The sequence below is a fragment of the Lucilia cuprina genome, chromosome 5, assembly GCF_022045245.1.
Source record: "Lucilia cuprina isolate Lc7/37 chromosome 5, ASM2204524v1, whole genome shotgun sequence".
NCBI classification, from domain to species: domain Eukaryota; kingdom Metazoa; phylum Arthropoda; class Insecta; order Diptera; family Calliphoridae; genus Lucilia; species Lucilia cuprina.
This window is the reverse complement of record NC_060953.1, coordinates 64365022-64385703: the sequence shown is the minus strand read 5'-3', so window position 1 is coordinate 64385703 and position 20682 is coordinate 64365022. Positions and strand designations below refer to the sequence as shown.

The 20682-nt window shown below is 28.3% G+C and overlaps 1 protein-coding gene across 1 annotated transcript; it reads right to left on the bottom strand.

Moving 5' to 3' along the window:
• Window positions 1-877: 877 nt before the first annotated feature.
• On the bottom strand, window positions 878-20405 carry LOC111677086 (SCY1-like protein 2). The gene is made up of 16 exons (XM_046952582.1): window positions 19597-20405; window positions 19330-19455; window positions 19133-19231; window positions 18585-18731; window positions 18359-18479; window positions 18156-18251; window positions 17897-18042; window positions 13338-13468; window positions 11492-11606; window positions 8654-8799; window positions 7679-7832; window positions 4392-4568; window positions 4107-4179; window positions 2919-3055; window positions 2277-2493; window positions 878-891 (listed from the first exon to the last, which is right to left on the bottom strand). Exons 1-16 carry the CDS (start codon window positions 20179-20181, stop codon window positions 878-880), a joined length of 2484 nt encoding a protein of 827 aa, XP_046808538.1. The 5' UTR covers window positions 20182-20405.
• Between the last annotated feature and the right edge of the window lie 277 nt (window positions 20406-20682).

The window sequence follows — 20682 nt, the reverse complement described above, 5'->3', positions numbered from 1 at the left end:
GTTCTAGTTCAGTTCTAGTTCAGTTCTAGTTCAGTTCTAGTTCAGTTCTAGTTCAGTTCTAGTTCAGTTCTAGTTCAGTTCTAGTCCAGTTCTAGTTCAGTTCTATTTTGGTTCTAGTTCCATTCCGAATTTTTAAGATTCTTTTAATGAAGTATATTTTTTTCTGTATTTGTGCAAAATTTTGAAAATTCTGTGTATATATGTTGTTAAGCTCATAAGTTTAGCTGTAACCTTGAACCTTGTAACAAAAATTTGTTTGTCATTTTTATGACATGTTGACAGATAATGTTACCTAGTACTAAAGATGTACTTCTATGTATTTATGTATCTGTTGTTTTCGTTTGCAGTTGTTATGTGGTTTCTATGTTTGTATGAACGTACTCAAGTACAAACACATATTTATGATCAAACATTAATAGACTTGTATATACAATTTTGTATCCATATGCGTTGCACAAGTATATCACCTGCTGTTTTTACAGAAGTAATAAAATTGTGTTTTGATGTAACCATTTTACCAACCATTTTTCTCCTTCCATCATCTTTCTCTAGCTCTTACTTTTCTTTTCCTGTTTTAGTATAAACATTTTTGGTTTTTTGTTTACAACACTTTAAGTTACAAAACATTGCTGATTCCCCTTGGGGAATATTTACATTTGAAATGAAATTGCAAGTGCTGGGGTATAACTTTTAAATTTTATTTGAGAAGATACGATTCTGGTGTAATTCAAATACATATAACAGTTGTTGAAAATCTACTTCATGATTTGTATTCCGAAGTTTGTTTAATTGTTTGTATTTGTATGAGAGTTAATTTGAAATTTGACATGGCAACTTGTTTAGAATTGCTTGTAATTATATTTATGTATATTTTTTGTTAATTAGAGAGTTCTGCGGGAAACACAAAATTTTAGAATATATATGAGAATAATTTTTTTTTTTTGTAAAAATCTTATATATATTCTAAGTACATTTGTTATTAAGATATATATTATTTTTGGAAAATCTATTCATATTTATATGCTTTTGAAAGGTGTTTATGAAATCTTGACCATAAATTTTGTTAAATGACAATAAATAAACTTTAGACAGACATTTAAGACAAAATATTTTAAATGCTTCAAATGCATAATTTCAAATGAAAATTTACAACCTTGACATTAGCATTGCAAAGGAAAATAACCAAATAAATACATAGTTGCTTTGAAAACCAACAAACATATAAATAATTAGACATAGACATCAAAGAATTTTAGGAAAAAAAGTTCTCAGAAGTAATGTTCCCTGAAACAACTTTAAGCTACTTAACAAATTATACAAAATTTTTGACCTATGTATTTGTGGATGTAAATATATATGTACGTCTGTCAGAATTCATAAAATTTATTTTGAACCCAATTTTTCATGAAAGAAACTTTTGTGAAATTTCAGATTTTTTTGTAAATTATCTGTTTAATTCTCGTTTATATTTAAGTTATAAGCAACTATTTAAGTTTATTACATTTTTGAAGACTTTTGAAAATATTTTAGAAACTAACTTACTAACTAACTAACTAACTAATGAAAGCACGTCTGATTGTTTTATTGAAGATTTGGATCCCGAAGATATCTGGGGTTTTCACACTCACTGTGGACTCTTCATGTGAAATTTTTTTCCCCTTTTTCCTAAATATTCGCTATTGAAACAAAACACATCTACTGGTTAAATTTAATTAAATTTGGTACAATCCATTACCTCAATACTGTACCAAATAAATGCAAATACATACATATGTATATATAACCCAGAAAAAACTGGGTGATGGGTTGTACTTCCACAACCACTTACTTTTCAATGATTACTATTTACCGCCTTCATTACTTAGAAGTACTCTTTGGTTTCACGCTATTATATTTAAAATCAAAACTTGATTTCATTTAATGAAACTTCCTGTCTAAAATGACTTCTTGAAGTGCCTATTTATAATGACTTTTTGAAGACCCCATTTATAATGACTTCTCGAAGTCCCTATTTGTAATGACTTCTATTTGTAAGCGAGTGTGATAAGTACTTCTTTAACTCCCTATTTGAAAGCGAGCATAGAAGTACTTGCCTCCAATGACATAACCGTGTTAAAATAATGACTTAAAATGCTAATGAAGAAGTAGTGAAAAGCGTTTTTTTAAGCTTTTTAACTCATTACTTTTCAATGTAAGTTTTTCCTGAGAATGTATTGTTTAAAATTGTAACAAATAAAAAAAATTCAATTGACCATTAACAACCATTAACAACTTACCACCAGAATTTTTTCTTGCCATATCCTCGGCACTGGATGTTTTACGTTGATCAATACGTAAATTGGGTATATTAAATGGTGGTATTGCGTTCATATTATCCGTTGAATACTGATGCCTTAAGATGCGATGACGTTCCGGTGATGACATTGATATGTTCTCCATTTTCAAGCGATTGCGTTGTTGTCGGTCAATATTTTCCAAAAATGATTGTATTGCCTTAACAAGTTGACGGAAGAAAAAAAGAAAATGAAAATTGATATTCATTAGGGGTAATCATAGAAATAGGCAATATAGGTAAGTAATGAGCAATTGTTGTTATGTACTAAAAGAGCAACTTATTGATATGATGTAAACATTTTGATTAATGAATTTCTATTTATTCTCCTGCACTCATCCGTGAATACCCCTGCTATTGCAAAGATGATGTGATAATGTAATAAAAGTGGTCATTTATGAATTTGTAAATTTGATATGACTGATGTTCATCGGTCTATATTCTCTTAGTTATCTGTACGTATATCTCTTTTACTATCTACAATGTATGTTTGCATGTTTTAAAGTTCGAGTATGTAAGACAAATATTTGTATTTGTATTTTTTCTTCTTTCAACATAATGTTGCAACATTCATATGTTTACCCACCTCGAGTAGAAGACAATATTGTTCCAATGATAAATGTGGATTTATCGTATGCGGTATCAGCAAAGGCAACACATTATTGGCAATTGCTTCAGTTGTTAAATTATACGAAACATCAAAGAACATACGCTGATAAATACCTGGAAGATTGTAAATGAAAATTTTATTTTATTATTTCTTTTTTTTGCTTTCAAAATTGTTTTCTTGCAACTGCTACAATTTTATTAATGATTTTATTTTAATGATGATGATGTTGTAAATGATGCATGCAATATTTTAAAGATATAGTATTGTAGCAGAGATGTATAGGACTAAAGACTAAACATTGGTCTATAAACTAGTCTACAATCTGGACTAAAGAACTGGTTGTAGTCCAGTCTATAGCCCAGACTGTAAGGCTATAGACTGGACTACAACCTAGACTATATAGGAATAAAGACTATAGTGGTATATAGGATGTAGTGGAATATACTGTGCTATACACTAAACTATAGAATGGTGTACAGTTTGGAATTTAGACTGGACTTGAATATACTCAGGAATATAGCGCAGACTAAAGTCTGGACTAAAGACATGATTACAGTCTAAACTAGTCTAAACTGTAGACTAGAGGATAATCTGTACCACAGATTAGGCTATAATCTGGACTATAGACTAGACTACAATAAGGACTATATACTAGGCTATAGAATAGTGTACAGTCAGAAAAATAGTCTAGACTTGAATATAGTCTAGACTATACACAAGTCTGCACTTTAGAATAAACAATAGCGTGGACTTTACTAGAATATAGTGTGTACTAAAGACAAGATTATAGCCTAATTAGAATAGATTAGATTTGCACTTTACACTAGACAATACTCTGCATAATATAATTGACTATAATTTGGACTATAAACTAGGGACACACTGTAATCGGAACTATAGGCTGGACTATAGTTAGAACTATGAACTAGACTATAGTCTGAACTATACTATATTCTAGACTATACACTAAACTATAGTCTGAACCATAGACTGAACTGTATACTAGACTATAGTCTGAACCATAGAGTGAACTGTATAGTTAATATACTAGACTATAGCAATGAGCAAGCATATCAACATTTCCATTCCTGAAATATGCATTAACACTTTTTCGAATAATCTGAGTGTTTGTATGAAAAGGAAATTTAAGAAAATTATACTTACGCACAGAACGCATTATTAAATCTGGATCAGGTATTTCCACACCAGCAAGTATCGATAAAATTTCTTCCGTTACCTTTAAATGAAAATTTACCCAGTAAAAGTAGCATTAACGATATTAAAGCAAACCGAACATAATGGACAGGAAAGCAATTAAAAAATTATTTATCAAATGTTTTATAACGACTCGTAATTATTGTTAAGTAAATTTACGATTTTAAATGCATTACAATTTTTTACATAAACATAAACAGAACTTTATTTATTATTTTTTTAATTTTTACTCACCTCTGGTTTATCCATTCTATCCATCAGACTCTCCACACAAATCAAAACATTTTGTACAATTTTAGGATCGGTGAGATTCTTTTCGAAAACTGATTTAACTTTAGGCAAAACCATACGTTTAATTGACGCTTCTGTAATATTGTCATAAACATTTGTAACCGCAACTACTGCAGCATTCTAAAATAAAAGTAAAAAAATTTTAATAAAATTAATTTGTATTTACTATTGATAACTTTATTATGTGTTTATGAATGCTGGAGTTAGAACAGAAAATAAAACAACCAAATTTCGAAATAAAATGCAAATTACACAAATTAAATTCAAGTCAAAGTTGCAAGTCAGACACTTAAATCTTGTAATTGAAGGGTTTAATTTATTAAAGGTGTGTATATTTTTGGGTAAAAAAAATTGAATAAAATGTTTACGAATTACAGCTTTATGTAAAACAAAATAAAAAATCAATATTTAAACCTTTATTTGCCATCAAACACTTCGTAAATTCCCTGCTGAGCGAAGAAAAGGAAAACAAACCCTTTTTTGGGAAAAAAAAAACAAAAATATATCAAATGGAATTATTGATGAATTTGTGAATAATAATGAATTGTATTTTGTTTTCATCTGTTGAAAACTTGACAGACATCGTAAATGTAGAAACAGATATTTATGTAAATGTACTGAATAGTAATTTTATGTCTTTCATAACAGACCCTTTATTCATCTAATCTGACTGTGATTAAAAAGTCATTGAAGTCTGAAATATTTGAAATGCGGTCTGGTTATGACATTTGCTAACAAGACGTTGAGAAACAGAAAATTTACTTTAAATTATTAATAAAAAGGAAAAGGTATATTTAGCATCAGAGGGCAAAATGGATGGATACGTAAGTGGTATTTTAAAAAATAGTTTTTTATTTTAGTTAGGTAATTAGTTAGTAAGTTAGTAAGTTAGAAAGTTAGTGAGTTAGTGTTAGTAAGTTAGCAAGTGTGAGTTAGCAAGTTAGTAAGTTAGCAAGTTAGTAAGTTAGTAAGTTAGTAAGTTAGTAAGTTAGTAAGTTAGTAAGTTAGTAAGTTAGTAAGTTAGTAAGTTAGTAAGTTAGTAAGTTAGTAAGTTAGTAAGTTAGTAAGTTAGTAAGTTAGTAAGTTAGTAAGTTAGTAAGTTAGTAAGTTAGTAAGTTAGTAAGTTAGTATGTTAGTAAGTTAGTAAGTTAGTAAGTTAGTAAGTTAGTAAGTTAGTAAGTTAGTAAGTTAGTAAGTTAGTAAGTTAGTAAGTTAGTAAGTTAGTAAGTTAGTAAGTTAGTAAGTTAGTAAGTTAGTAAGTTGGGTAAGTTTAGTATGTTAGTAAGTTAGTAAGTTAGTAAGTTAGTATTAGTAAGTTAGTAAGTTAGTAAGTTAGTAAGTTAGTAAGTTAGTAAGTTAGTAAGTTAGTAAGTTAGTAAGTTAGTAAGTTAGTAAGTTAGTAAGTTAGTAAGTTAGTAAGTTAGTAAGTTAGTAAGTTAGTAAGTTAGTAAGTTAGTTAAGTTAGTAAGTTAGTAAGTTAGTAAGTTAGTAAGTTAGTAAGTTAGTAAGTTAGTAAGTTAGTAAGTTAGTAAGTTAGTAAGTTAGTAAGTATATAGTAAGTTAGTAAGTTAGTAAGTTAGTAAGTTAGTAAGTTAGTAAGTTAGTAAGTTAGTAAGTTAGTAAGTTAGTAAGTTAGTAAGTTAGTAAGTTAGTAAGTTAGTAAGTTAGTAAGTTAGTAAGTTAGTAAGTTAGTAAGTTAGTAAGTTAGTAAGTTAGTAAGTTAGTAAGTTAGTAAGTTAGTAAGTTAGTAAGTTAGTAAGTTAGTAAGTTAGTAAGTTAGTAAGTTAGTAAGTTAGTAAGTTAGTAAGTTAGTAAGTTAGTAAGTTAGTAAGTTAGTAAGTTAGTAAGTTAGTAAGTTAGTAAGTTAGTAAGTTAGTAAGTTAGTAAGTTAGTAAGTTAGTAAGTTAGTAAGTTAGTAAGTTAGTAAGTTAGTAAGTTAGTAAGTTAGTAAGTTAGTAAGTTAGTAAGTTAGTAAGTTAGTAAGTTAGTAAGTTAGTAAGTTAGTAAGTTAGTAAGTTAGTAAGTTAGTAAGTTAGTAAGTTAGTAAGTTAGTAAGTTAGTAAGTTAGTAAGTTAGTAAGTTAGTAAGTTAGTAAGTTAGTAAGTTAGTAAGTTAGTAAGTTAGTAAGTTAGTAAGTTAGTAAGTTAGTAAGTTAGTAAGTTAGTTTTAGTAAGTTAGTAAGTTAGTAAGTTAGTAAGTTAGTAAGTTAGTAAGTTAGTAAGTTAGTAAGTTAGTAAGTAGTAAGTTAGTAAGTTAGTAAGTTAGTAAGTTAGTAAGTTAGTAAGTTAGTAAGTTAGTAAGTTAGTAAGTTTAGTAAGTTAGTAAGTTAGTAAGTTTAAGTTAGTAAGTAAAGTTAGTAAGTTAGTAAGTTAGTAAGTTAGTAAGTTAGTAAGTTAGTAAGTTAGTAAGTTAGTAAGTTAGTAAGTTAGTAAGTTAGTAAGTTAGTAAGTTAGTAAGTTAGTAAGTTAGTAAGTTAGTAAGTTAGTAAGTTAGTAAGTTAGTAAGTTAGTAAGTTAGTAAGTTAGTAAGTTAGTAAGTAAGTTAGTTAGCTAGTTCGTTGTTCTTTTATAAATACAAAAGTCCTACAAAAGTTAGAATGAAAATGTTAGAAATTTTATTCAGATTCTTCATTAAAATTGTATGATATCAAATTCGTCTAAGTAAATACGTTTTTTTTCGAAATTCTTTACTTGTAGTTTTGTATTCCTTTAATATGCTAAAATATGAAAGCATCCTTTCAAAGGTTAAGTATTTATTGGAAACTATTTACATCATTTTATATTACATCAAGAAAAAAGATTTAATACCTATGTAGATATGAATAAATTGCATAAAAATATGAAAGTTTACAAGACTTAATGCAAAAATAAAATGTGGAGAAAAAATTTATTATTATTTACAACAAGTGAAATAAATGTGGCAAAGACATTTATACTCGTAAAACTTCTATGAATAAGAAAATACAAGTAAATATGTGTATAAAAATAACATTTTCTGCAAATTCTAAAAGGTGAAATATTGACATTTGTAACTACTCTTATAAATACGTATGTATATAAGTATTTTGCATTAGATACACATGCATATAACAGTTTTATAATAACTATATACATTTTATTTGTAATCTTTAATTGTACTATTTTTAAACGAACATTCAGTGTATCTAGTATGTTTTTATAATGGCGTGTCTCTTTCGATGATAAAACTGCTGCATCTGATATCTAACTTACCTGCACTTGTATGGTGGAACTTTCAAAGGATGCAAATAACATTGGCATAATATCCGTTGTGACATCCTCTGTTGGTGTTTTATCAATAATCAAATGTAAATTCTCTAGTAAAGTAACTGTTGCTTGTATAGATTTGGGTCCATTTAATATGATTCTTAAAAAGAAATAAAGTCATATGTATGTATATATTTGTAATGGAAATGCTTAGTTTGATTTAAAATAATTTTTTTAATAATTTAATATATAAAATTTAATTTGATTTATGCAAGATATAATAACATTAATTATAAATAAAAGTCCGTTCTGTGAGTAGTAGCGGAATAGAAGAATATTCTAAGATATTTATTATGTTATATTAGTCAAAAGTCTAGTTAAGAGTCCTTTTCCCACAATAGTGCATAATTTAGTAGCGAATCTAGTCTTTAATCTAATCCATACATACTAGTCCATAGAGTAGAATATAGACTAGTCGACATATTAGTGAGAGCTAAGTCCGAAGTCTAGTCAATATGCTCGTCAATGAGAACTTTGTTGTATAGATCATAGACTGGTCCATAGACCAGTAAGTAAATAAGAATATAAATATATGAGTCCTTAATGTAGTCAATAGGCACTTTTTTAGACTAGTCCTTAAACTAGTACCTAGACTAGTGCACATGTAGACTAAAATAAGTAAAATGTGTATAGACTACTATATAGTCGAGTTCATAGACAGTTTATGGACTAGAGTATTGACTAGTTTAGGGTATTTAGACTAGTGCATATACTAGTCTATAGACTCATCCTTATACAAGGTCTATAACCGGTCCCTAATCCAGTCTATAGACTTATGTATAGACTAGTCAATAGTCTTGTTTATTATCTAGTATAGTCCATTGACTAGAGTAGTAGCTACTAATCTCTTCCTTAGACTAGTGTCCTTAGTCCCTAACTTAGTTCAGAGACTAATAAAGACTTAACCGAAAAAAAACTTACTTCATAGTTGGTGCCATGACAGCTTCGTATTCAGTTTTTGAAGATTCCTGCAGAAGAGTGAGGACAGGGTGTAAAACTGCTGCCAACACTTCGCCATTGCTAATTTCCGACTGCAGCATAGGCCAAAGATTTTGCCACCACAATTTCTGCAATAAAAATTAATGAATGAAAAAGAATGAATTAGTAAATGAAAATATAAGAAAACTTAAATATGTTTAAAAACTCTTCACTTTAAACAAAATTAACCAAATATATTTTCCCTTCTACGTATTTAAAAAAACCTTGACCAACGAAATATTCAAATTATTACTTGTACAAAATTAAATTATTTCGTTTTACTTTATGATATTAGAATTCCAAAAATTTTACTCGTATCCAGACAACCTTAGGTCATAATATCAATTATCAACATAAAAGTATATTTATTTAGCAAGAAACCCCAAATTATCAGGATTATGTTGTTGGCAAATGTAGCGTCAAGTAAATACCTTTACTTACATAAAATTACAAAAACAAAATTTTCAAATATTTATGTTTAGCTAAAAATTTAAACTTCAATTTATTTGGCATTATTATCGATTTTTTATTTGAGTCTTTTTTTTTTTTTTTGAGGGTTAAATTGAAATATAAGTGGCGTTCTAATCAATGTGGGGTTTGTGTGTTTATTGAACGTGTATAAGTAGTACATACACATACATAAGGTATATGTGTATATAAAGTTTATTAACGCAGCAGTTACCTGTGGCATGAAGTAAAAATATGAAGAAAATACAATCGGTCTTGTTAGACTATATGATAACCTTAAGTGGAATTTTTGAGAACTTAAATCTTTCCGATTCTTTCAATTTACACATGATTTATATTGAGTTACGTAACATTATCAGTTATGGATACAAGATTTGATAGCATAACTTAGTTCTTGTAATTATTAACGTTTTATCGTTTTAACCATATAATTTTAAGTGTAAAGCAATGAACCAAATCAAACCCCAAACTTGATGTAGTTTTCCTCTATGTAGAGTATATTTTCGGGTACACTTTATCTGGTGCAAAGTGTTTTGGCGTTAGCATTGCTGTTGTTGTTGCTCTTTCTCCACTTTTTTTGATTTTTTTTCGTGTGTTTCTGTTTTAATATCCGGTTGTAGTGAAATTAAATCCTTTTTTGTTTGTAGCTGCCGATGTATGGGTTTAAATCACCCAGAAGTTTGGAATGTAATGAATGTATCACTTTATGGGCAGTATTTTTTCTAACTAACTTACTAACTTACTAACTTACTAACTTACTAACTTACTAACTTACTAACTTACTAACTTACTAACTTACTAACTTACTAACTTACTAACTTACTAACTTACTAACTTACTAACTTACTAACTTACTAACTTACTAACTTACTAACTTACTAACTTACTAACTTACTAACTTACTAACTTACTAACTTACTACTAACTAAACTTACTAACTTACTAACTTACTAACTTACTAACTTACTAACTTACTAACTTACTAACTTACTAACTTACTAACTTACTAACTTACTAACTTACTAACTTACTAACTTACTAACTTACTAACTTACTAACTTACTAACTTACTAACTTACTAACTTACTAACTTACTAACTTACTAACTTACTAACTTACTAACTTACTAACTTACTAACTTACTAACTTACTAACTTACTAACTTACTAACTTACTAACTTACTAACTTACTAACTTACTAACTTACTAACTTACTAACTTACTAACTTACTAACTTACTAACTTACTAACTTACTAACTTACTAACTTACTAACTTACTAACTTACTAACTTACTAACTTACTAACTTACTAACTTACTAACTTACTAACTTACTAACTTACTAACTTACTAACTTACTAACTTACTAACTTACTAACTTACTAACTTACTAACTTACTAACTTACTAACTTACTAACTTACTAACTTACTAACTTACTAACTTACTAACTTACTAACTTACTAACTTACTAACTTACTAACTTACTAACTTACTAACTTACTAACTTACTAACTTACTAACTTACTAACTTACTAACTTACTAACTTACTAACTTACTAACTTACTAACTTACTAACTTACTAACTTACTAACTTACTAACTTACTAACTTACTAACTTACTAACTTACTAACTTTCTAACTTACTAACTTACTAACTTACTAACTTACTAACTTACTAACTTACTAACTTACTAACTTACTAACTTACTAACTTACTAACTTACTAACTTACTAACTTACTAACTTACTAACTTACTAACTTACTAACTTACTAACTTACTAACTTACTAACTTACTAACTTACTAACTTACTAACTTACTAACTTACTAACTTACTAACTTACTAACTTACTAACTTACTAACTTACTAACTTACTAACTTACTAACTTACTAACTTACTAACTTACTAACTTACTAACTTACTAACTTACTAACTTACTAACTTACTAACTTACTAACTTACTAACTTACTAACTTACTAACTTACTAACTTACTAACTTACTAACTTACTAACTTACTAACTTACTAACTTACTAACTTACTAACTTACTAACTTACTTATTTACTAACTTACTTACTAAATTAATTTTTATAGGGACTTAAACTTCTTACAAAACTGCTGGATCTCTATATGAATGTTAGCATTCGTATATATTTGTGTGTGTTTATAGATGTGTACTTATATTTTTTAATGCTTAATAATTCTTCTTGTGTTCATTTATTTTTTTCCTGTTTTTTTTGTGTTTTTGATATTTTTCGTGTGTTAGTACTACATATACATAAAAACGTATTTTCTTTCACAATTTACCTTGGGTATCAGCGGCATGCTTTCCATTAATGTGACTTTATAAAATTGGGATTTTTGTGATGTATCCTTCATGTTAACCACATCAAGAAACTTGAGGGCATTTACCGCCGGATCGCTAAAATAAATGATTGGGAGAGAAAGAAAAAAAGTGGCTAGAATTTATTTTTTTTTTTAATTGTTGCTTTTAATTTATAAAATAATTTTTTTTTTGCTTAATATAAAAAGTGTGATTTTAAAATGCCTTAGTTAAATTATACAATATTTGCAGAATTTTGTTATTTTCTTAAAAACTAGAAAAAGTTTTTAAATATTTTTTTATTGCAGATAAATATGCACATGTTGGTATTGTTATAGTTATTTTCTAGAGGAAAACAACAAAGCAATACAAAATATAACAACAATGTTCACTTAAAGCCGGAAGCGGAAACAGTACACACAAATGCAATTGCATTAGCAAATGGTATTGAATATATATCCATACATACATATATAAGTACGTACATAGTTAATATTTTAAGGATTTCTCTTATTTATTCGTTTATTTTTAACTCTACATTAAGAAATGTAAAAACTATTGGAAAATAATTTTCTTATAATGTTACAAATTTAATAATATTATTTGTTTTAAGCTGTTAATTGAGAGTGCCAAGGCAAATAAATAAAATTTAATTCTTTTAAATTTATTTTTAATTTAAAAAAAAATCACTAGATTTTAATGCAATTTTACTTATTTGCCATTTTTTTGTTATCTAGTACATATTTATGCCATTTATTGAGGCATATTTCATACTCATATTTCAATTTCAATTAGAGTCAAATTTACTCTGTATATATTATTTTTAATTCAATTTATATCTCTTGTTTTTGGTACATATTTCAAAATAATGAAAACAGAAAAACCAAACATTCATAGCAAATTCCTTAAAAGTTTGGTTTTAGTTTTATTTATTTTTTAATGGCTTATCATTCTGTTGTTGTATTGTTTGGTTTTTTGAGCATTACCCAGCAGTGCTGGTGACTATATTAGTCACGAAATTAGTAGTATTTTCGGCATTATCTACATTCCAGAAGTCAATGTAATATTGAAAGAGAATGGAGAGAACCTTGCCGAATACTTTCTTAGAAGTAAGATATGCATCTACTTGAGATTTATTGGCGACTTAAAGATAATATTAAACTGTAGATACATACATACATACATACATACATACATACATACATACATACATACATACATACATACATACATACATACATACATACATACATTAGTTAGTTAGGTGGTTAGTTAGTTAGTTTGTTAGTTAGTTAGTTAGTTAGTTAGTTAGTTAGTTAGTTAGTTAGTTAGTTAGTTAGTTAGTTAGTTAGTTAGTTGGTTAGTTAGATAGTTAGTTAGTTAGTTAGTTAGTTGGTTAGTTAGTTATTTAGTTAGTTAGTTAGTTAGTTAGTTAGTTAGTTAGTTAGTTAGTTAGATAGTTAGTTAGTTTGTTAGTTAATTATACTTATAATATATTCTGGGAGACTATTGCAATAAAATCTTGAATATTCGAGACCTTAATATGGTTCAGATTGTAAATACCTTTTTGGGTTTGCGATCAATATTTTGATTCCCTACAACAAAACGACCTTAAGTAATAGGCTAATAAACCTAATTTCATTAAGTACCTGTAGAACCCTAATTTCTAAAGTTTGTTCTTAAACCATATATACTTTTGTAAGTACATATTTGTTAATGTATTTGTACATATGTATGTACATTATACATATGGCAATGTATTGTTGTATATAGAAGTAAATAAATAAAATAAAAATAGACAATAGTCGTAAATTTTACTTTTATACTTACACAAAGTACTTAATCAATTGTAACAGTTGGGCTGTTGGTCTTGCGGTTGGATCTCGATTTACTAGACGTGATGTGGCTTCTTGCAGTGGCACTGGTACTCTTGGCAACATTTTTTGTACATTATCATCCAACTAAACGGGTGGGCGGAATAAGTATTCAGGCATATAAAACAATTGTTCGAGTACGTGTGCGTTAAAAGAAAAGAAAAAACAAGACAAAACGCCAGACAGACAAACAAAGAAAGGCAAAAAGACATTTATTTAAAAGTCATTAGTAATTTAAAAGGTGTATGGCTAATTGATTAAATAACTTCTAAGGATTCTTCTTTATATAAAACAGATGATGATAAGGAAAATAGTGCGAGTATGTACTATGTATGAGAATGTGTGTATGTATGAGTTTTTAAGATGAACAGAGATAGTGGAAAGCTAAAAATGTATGGGTATGTGTGTATATGAGTGTTAGTGTGTAAATGTCAAAGTGACATTTATGTGATTTACACATTTACAATTGTTTAAACAGTTAGCAACAGGTAATGTTGTATAAACTCAAACAAAAGAATATTAAACTTAATTAAGTTTGTTTTATAGACTTTAAATGAATCGAAAAAAGAAAAATCGAATTAAAAGTAGAAAAACTGTTAGAAATTTGTGTTAATATTTAATAATAATTTAAATATTAAATTTAAAACCTGATTTCTCAAAAAAACACAAACATTTGCAGTTGTTTTATCTATTTTTTCTCTCTCTCTCTTTCCGCACTAACGACAAAGAGTTAAGAAAACTTTGATAAATAACAACTAATCCATCCGTCTAATACGCTCACAGTCCAGCTTGCTGGTTGTCATGATGTTAATGCTACAGGTGACAACAATGAAATTTAGATGACAACCAATGACTTAAGCCGATTTATTAGTTGAAAGCGGATTTCATTTCAAATGTTTATTGAGTTAGAGAAGCGTAGCGAATTTTATTGCTAAAAATAACTACAATTTGTTGTCTAGGAATTTTGATTTAAACTTCTATCTAAATACGCACAGACAACAAGTGAGCAACATATTGTTGTTAGTTGTTGTTGTTGTTGCTTGTTGGCTGTTGTTGTTCATTTGTGTGTGAAAAAATACAAGTATACTTAATTTAATTGTTCTATTCGTCTATACATAAGTAATAGCCTTATTTTTGCACTACGAGTATTTATTTATGTGAGTAATTAATTAGCTTTTTGCAATTGTGTAATTGGGTGTTTAACTTTAAAATACGGAATTCATTCAATATTCGTATTTAAGAGTTATGCCCACAAAAATGTTGCCCACGGAATACTACTTTTGGCACCAAGTTGTTTATTTGTGAAATAAAAGAAAGCCACAAAAAAAACTTTCAAAAATATGTATCAAGGGATTCAGTTCCAGAAAATACTGATGAAAATTATAAAGAATTTATAAAACTATTTAGTATTTTTATTTAGTTGGCGGCAACAAAAAAACTTTCTCATAAAGTAAAAACATTTACTTATAAGAAGTTAAATTGAAATTTTGTTTATTTAAAAGTTTATAAAATTTAGTTAGAAATAAATAAATATTAATACTTAGCATTTTAAAACAGACAATGTAATAACATCTTTAACACAGATATGAAATTATGTAAATTTAATGTTACGAACAAAAAAAAATTAAAATCCCCAATGCAATGCAATGGTGCTAACATAACGAGGGTTGCTAAACAACTGAATTTTCAAATAAAAATTTTAAATGAAAAAATAAAAAAAACTACTTAAAGCCCTCATTATGGCTTAGAACAGTCAATTTAATAAATAAATTTAAAATTTATTTATTTTCATAATTCTCTGGAATTAAATAGCCATTGTCGTATTTGTAAAACACTGACCAGAAGCTAAGAAATTCATTTGATTAAGTTTAGTTAAGTTTATATTGCCTTTGTTCTTGTTAAGATTTCTTTTTTCATAATTTATATTTCAAATTTAACTTTTGATTAAGTTGACATAAGTTTCAACAAAAGTTTGCTGCTAAATTAAGGTGTTCTTGAGTAATGCTATTCCATAATTAAATGAAAGTTTACACAAATGACAAAGTGACAATTTAATGTTAAAGAATTTATTTTGAATTTAAAAGAAATAGGCAATAAAATATTTAAAGTGAAGATAAAATGTTTTGTAGGTTGCAAACGATTTGATTTGCCGTAGAGTTGTTTAATTTTTCGGTAAAAAACAACTCCCTGAATGGGCAGACTTTATTATTCACTAAATATTCACATGAATGTCAATGTTCTTCTAGCTTATACACGAATTTTTCTATTCAATTCATATGGGGCTTTAAGCCTCTAACCAAAATCTTCACATTAATATTAAATTTCTACGTGCAAAATTTTAAGTTAAGGAGTTGTCTCTCCCCTCATTGGTAGTCCGCTAATTTATTACCCACAATATTTGCGTGGAACTTAAAGTTCTTCGTGAAAAATTTAAAAATTAAACGAATTTTTGTATTTAATTAATATGAGAGGTGCCACGCCCTTTGCTGTTAGTCAGCCTACTTTTTGTGCTAATTAATGATATTGACACTAAAGTGATTACGATGAAATTTAAGAACTCTAACTGTTATATTATACATATAGGAATACACTGTAAAAGTTTCAAGAAAACCGGTTTAGCAGTTTGAATCACAAATTCATGAGAAAGTAAATCGTCACCTCTTACGAAGAAAAGACATTTAGCTTAAGACTATTTTTCAAGAGTCCACACTTTGTCTCTCTTACAAAGGTTACACTTAAGTGACGATTGTCCTTCACCTTGTATAAAAAGAGTATATCCGTGATAAGTTCGTTTTTCGCCAACTAGGTGGTTAGACGTAAATGGAAATCAATATCTTTTTCGAATACATTTACTCTTTGTTGAACGGATTATGAGCTCAAGAAACCTATTCGTTTGGGTGCATAGTAAATAAGGTGAAATGTAGCTCGGGAAATTAGGGTTCTATAAATCGACATTTTGTCTAAAAAAGTCGAAGTCGACTATTTTGTTCCAAAAAAATTGATAACTCGACTATCGTTTGTGAAATAAAAGTCTAAAAAAGTCGAAAAGTATAAAAAAGTCGAAAAGTCAGAAAAAGTCGGAAAAAGCCGAAAAGTCGAAAATAGACAAAAAGTCGAAAAATGTCAAAAACAGTCGAAAAGTCTGAACAAGTCGAAAATGGTCGAAAAAAGTTGGAAAAATTTTAAAAGTCAGAAAAAGTCGAAAAGTCAGAAAGTCGGAAAAAGCCGAAAAAAGTCGGAAAAAGTCGAAAATAGGCGAAAAGTCGAAAATAGAAAAAAATGTCAAAAACAGTCGAAAAGTCGGAACAAGCTGAAAATGGTCGAAAAAAGTCGGAAAAATTTGAAAAGTCTGAAATAGTCAAAAGTTGTTGAAAATCGAAAAAAGTCGGAAAAAGTCGAAAATAGCCGAAAAGTCGAAAATAGTCAAAAAGTCGAAAATAGTCGAAAAGTCGGAAAAAGCCGAAAATGGTCGAAAAAAGTCGGAAAAAATTTAAAAGTCAAAACTAGTCGAAAATTGTTGAAAATCGAAAAAGTCGAAAATCATCGACAAGTCGAAAATGCAAAAAGTCGAAAAGTCGACTTTTTGTTTCAACTATAGAACCCTACGAGAAAGTATTGCAAAGTTTATGTTCTGAATAGTAAGCTAAAAAAAACTCGTTAATGCCTTTTACTTTCACAACAAGTTTCTCATAAATAATTTATACATATCCCTTGTCTGCATAACATTTAAACACTCTTAAATGATAAGAGGATCAGGTTCGTATTTGTGTTTAAATAGTTATTTGTAATTGCCCTCAATGTCATTATCTTTGCTAAAATAATGAGTAAAAATGTACCAGTTTCCGGCCATAGTACTAGTTTAGTATATCCTTTATGGGAAAACCCAACTTTTAATATTTCAACAATCGGTAATGACATGTACTTTCACAACAACTTTCTCTTCATTGACTTCTATATACTGCAAGCATTACATTTAAGCTCTATTATAATAACTTATATATGTACATGAAAAATCACATACGTTATGAGTGTGAGTAAAACAATATAACTATATAACTCTCTATTTGTAAGCACATATTTAAGTTGTTTTATGTAAGCGAGCGTTGAAGTACTTGCCTTCAAAGTCATTATCTAGCTAAAAAAGCGAGTAAGACAAGTTTCCCAGTCTCGGTAAAAGTTTATTCCATTTTTATATGAAACCACACAAATTACTAACGGATAAACGGACTCTTTAAGATATATAACTCGTTTACTTTTCAAGTTTTTGCTGGGAATCTCTATATTATTTTTTTAATTTCTTAAAAAAATAAATTTACTTTTTATTCTTAAAGGAATTAGAAAATAGAGATAAAAATGTGAAGGAAAATATATAAGAAAGAACAAAAAAAAAAAAAAAAAAAACACTTGTTGCTACCGACAACTGCCAACGACAGTGGCACTTAGTAATTGAGTAAGTGGGAGGATGGATGGTTAGACGAAGATAACTGGTATAAAGATTGGTAATACGAAACTTACCATTTCCAATTGTTTAATATAATTGGCTGGTATATTGCCAGCTTGGATAATGGGACGTCCCCGATTAAAAACAGCACAGATTACTAAACCTAAAGAAAACATGTCACTAAGAAGACTACATTTGGAATGTATTTGAGTTTCAGGTGCTGGAAGTATTAAGAAAAAATAAAAGAAAAACATATCAAGAATTAAAGCAGTTTTTTTAATTGGTGATTGTTTTTTTTTTTGTTGAAATTTAAAGTTTGAATTTAAAACTTACGCATAAAATCCAAATTTGGCTGAGCCATTTTTGAACTGCGTGTTGTCCACGGTTGACAGGTGATGGATTCATTTATATCAGTCTCATTCATTCTTTCTGTAAATTCAAAATATATTTTCAAATAAAATTAAATTAAACATAATTTTTCTTAAACAATATTTTTTCAATTGCTACGATATTATATAATTTAATAAAACACTTACCTAAAAATTCTAAACCAGCTAATTTCCAGGTACCCCGTTTTGTAATTAATATTGAGGATGGACAGATATTCCGATGTATAACATGCCCAGAGTAATGTAAAAATGTTATTGCTTCTATTAACTGTTTATTTGAAAACAAAAAAACAATGTATGATTATTAACATAAGTATTTATATTGATTTATATTTATTTAAACACGTGGAATTTATTGTTTTAATTTACTTACCTGTAAAAATCCACATTTTAATTCAATATCCAAAAATGTATAGTCTTTGGCATGTGTTGGCCTCATGGGCGTTGGTGTTTGTGATTGTTGCATTGACTGATTATTGCCAGTATTTGGTGGGATGACATTTTCATATGTTTTGGATTCCTATGAATAACGAATTAAATTATAATTTACATTTATTATGCATAATAATGTTTTTCGAATTAAGACTCTTATTAAAATAGCAATAATGAAAATTTTATTAGTGCAATATTAAGTGGATTTATTTGTTTAAAATTTTTTATAACTATTTAAAAATAAATCATATGTTTTAAATTATTTGAAAAGCAAATTATTTGCTAACGTAATAATTGCAATGAATTATACATTAGGGGGTTCGGTGGATGACTTCTTTTTAGAAGTGCAAATCTGAATATAATGATCTGGGCTTCATTTGACCCTAGACGCCAAACAAAGTCCCCTTCAGAAAATGATTTAAAAATCAATAAACTATAGATTCTTACTTTTTCTATACAGGTGTTTCGGAGATTTTGTATTTTACTTACATGAAACGCTAATATATTTGCCAGACTTGCAAAAATCGGTTCGGTGGCAAAAGCCAATGTTTCTGAAGATTCCTCTACCGTATGATAAATTTGAAGCATCTAAAAATAAATACAAATATTTTGAAGATTTTTTTTTATTAAATAAAACTGTATATTTTTTATTTTAGAGAACTATAATAAATAATTATGAGACTTACCTTAGGATGTCGAAATCTTTCTAAATTTTTAACTGAATTTTTTAAAATTTCCGTTATTGTTTCCTTGCGTCTGGGCTTATGTAGTTTTTCGGCAACTTTTTTCTCAAACACAAATATTGAGCATTCCTAAAAAAGAATAAGTCAACAAACAAAGATATTCTTAACATTTAGAAAACTCTTAAATTTTACAAAATTCTTTAATTTAATTAAAATCCGTTAAATTATATATTTAAACTAAAATCATTTAAATCCATATTAATCACCCACCTTTCCATCACTTTTTCGACTGCCATCGTGTATTTTCCAAGCTAACTCGGGACCAGCACAAGCCACTTGTTTGCCAATATCGAAATATTGCTTAATCGGATTACCTTCGATGACAGTTTGTTGGGTAACGGGGGTATTGACACTCTTGAATTTCGAAAACATTGTGCTAGCTGGCATACCATCAATTATTTTCGAAAAAACATTCGTAAAACTACCCTGACGTCGGGGACCAACACTTGCAGCCCCTCCACTCGATCCACTGCCTGGAGCGCTAATAGTATTACCAACACTGCCTGCAGTGCCACCGCCACTACTGCTACCACCACTAGTAAGACTCGCTGCAATACCGCTACTACTTCCAATAGCACCTGCACTGCCTCCAACACTACTGCTGCTAATAACAGCTCCACTAGCAGCACCAACACCGACACCACTACCACTTGCTGCAGTTCCGATATTAAATGTACTGGGTGTTTGTATATTGTTGCTGTAAATATTACTGCCACCTAAACCACCAACAAATATGCCTGGTGTATTGCCACTCAAATCATTGAGACCCGATTGTGAAGGCAGACGTTGTCTCATAGGTGAACCTGTACTTGTATTGTATGCTGCTGCTGATGATGATGAACCACTACCACCCTGTGTTGCATCTGTTGTATATTGTTGCTGCTGTTGTTGTTGCTGTTGTTGATGTAAACTGTCACCATCCCAAACTTTCCCACTGTCAAAGCCATTCACGGCACCTGTAATAAAACCCCAAGAACAAAAGAAACAAAAAACAAATAGAGAGATAGGAGAAAATTTTGTTAAACTCAAAAATATTTGTACAGATGTCAGTTGCTTTCATCATTTATTATTCATGTTGGAGAAATGTAAATGTAAAAATTGAAAAAAAGTTTGCAAAAAATATTTGGTCCATTTCCGAAATAATGAACACTTATGCAACAAAACCTCAACAGGACATGTTTTATGGTTGTGTTTTTTTTTTCAATTTAATATTAATTTGAGAGATATCAGTATATATGGGGAATCATTGATGTATATTTTAATGTATATAAAAGTGGTTTATTTAAGTCTTTAAGG

Coding starts and splice junctions, on each gene's coding strand:
- LOC111677086 (XM_046952582.1), bottom strand. CDS start 20,181: ATGAGACAACGTCTGCCTTCACAATCGGGTCTCAATGATTTGAGTGGC. Junction 19,232..19,329: donor AAAGATTTCGACATCCTAAG/GTAAGTCTCATA, acceptor ATTTATTTTTAG/ATGCTTCAAATTTATCATAC. Junction 18,252..18,358: donor AGCTGGTTTAGAATTTTTAG/GTAAGTGTTTTA, acceptor TTGAATTTACAG/AAAGAATGAATGAGACTGAT.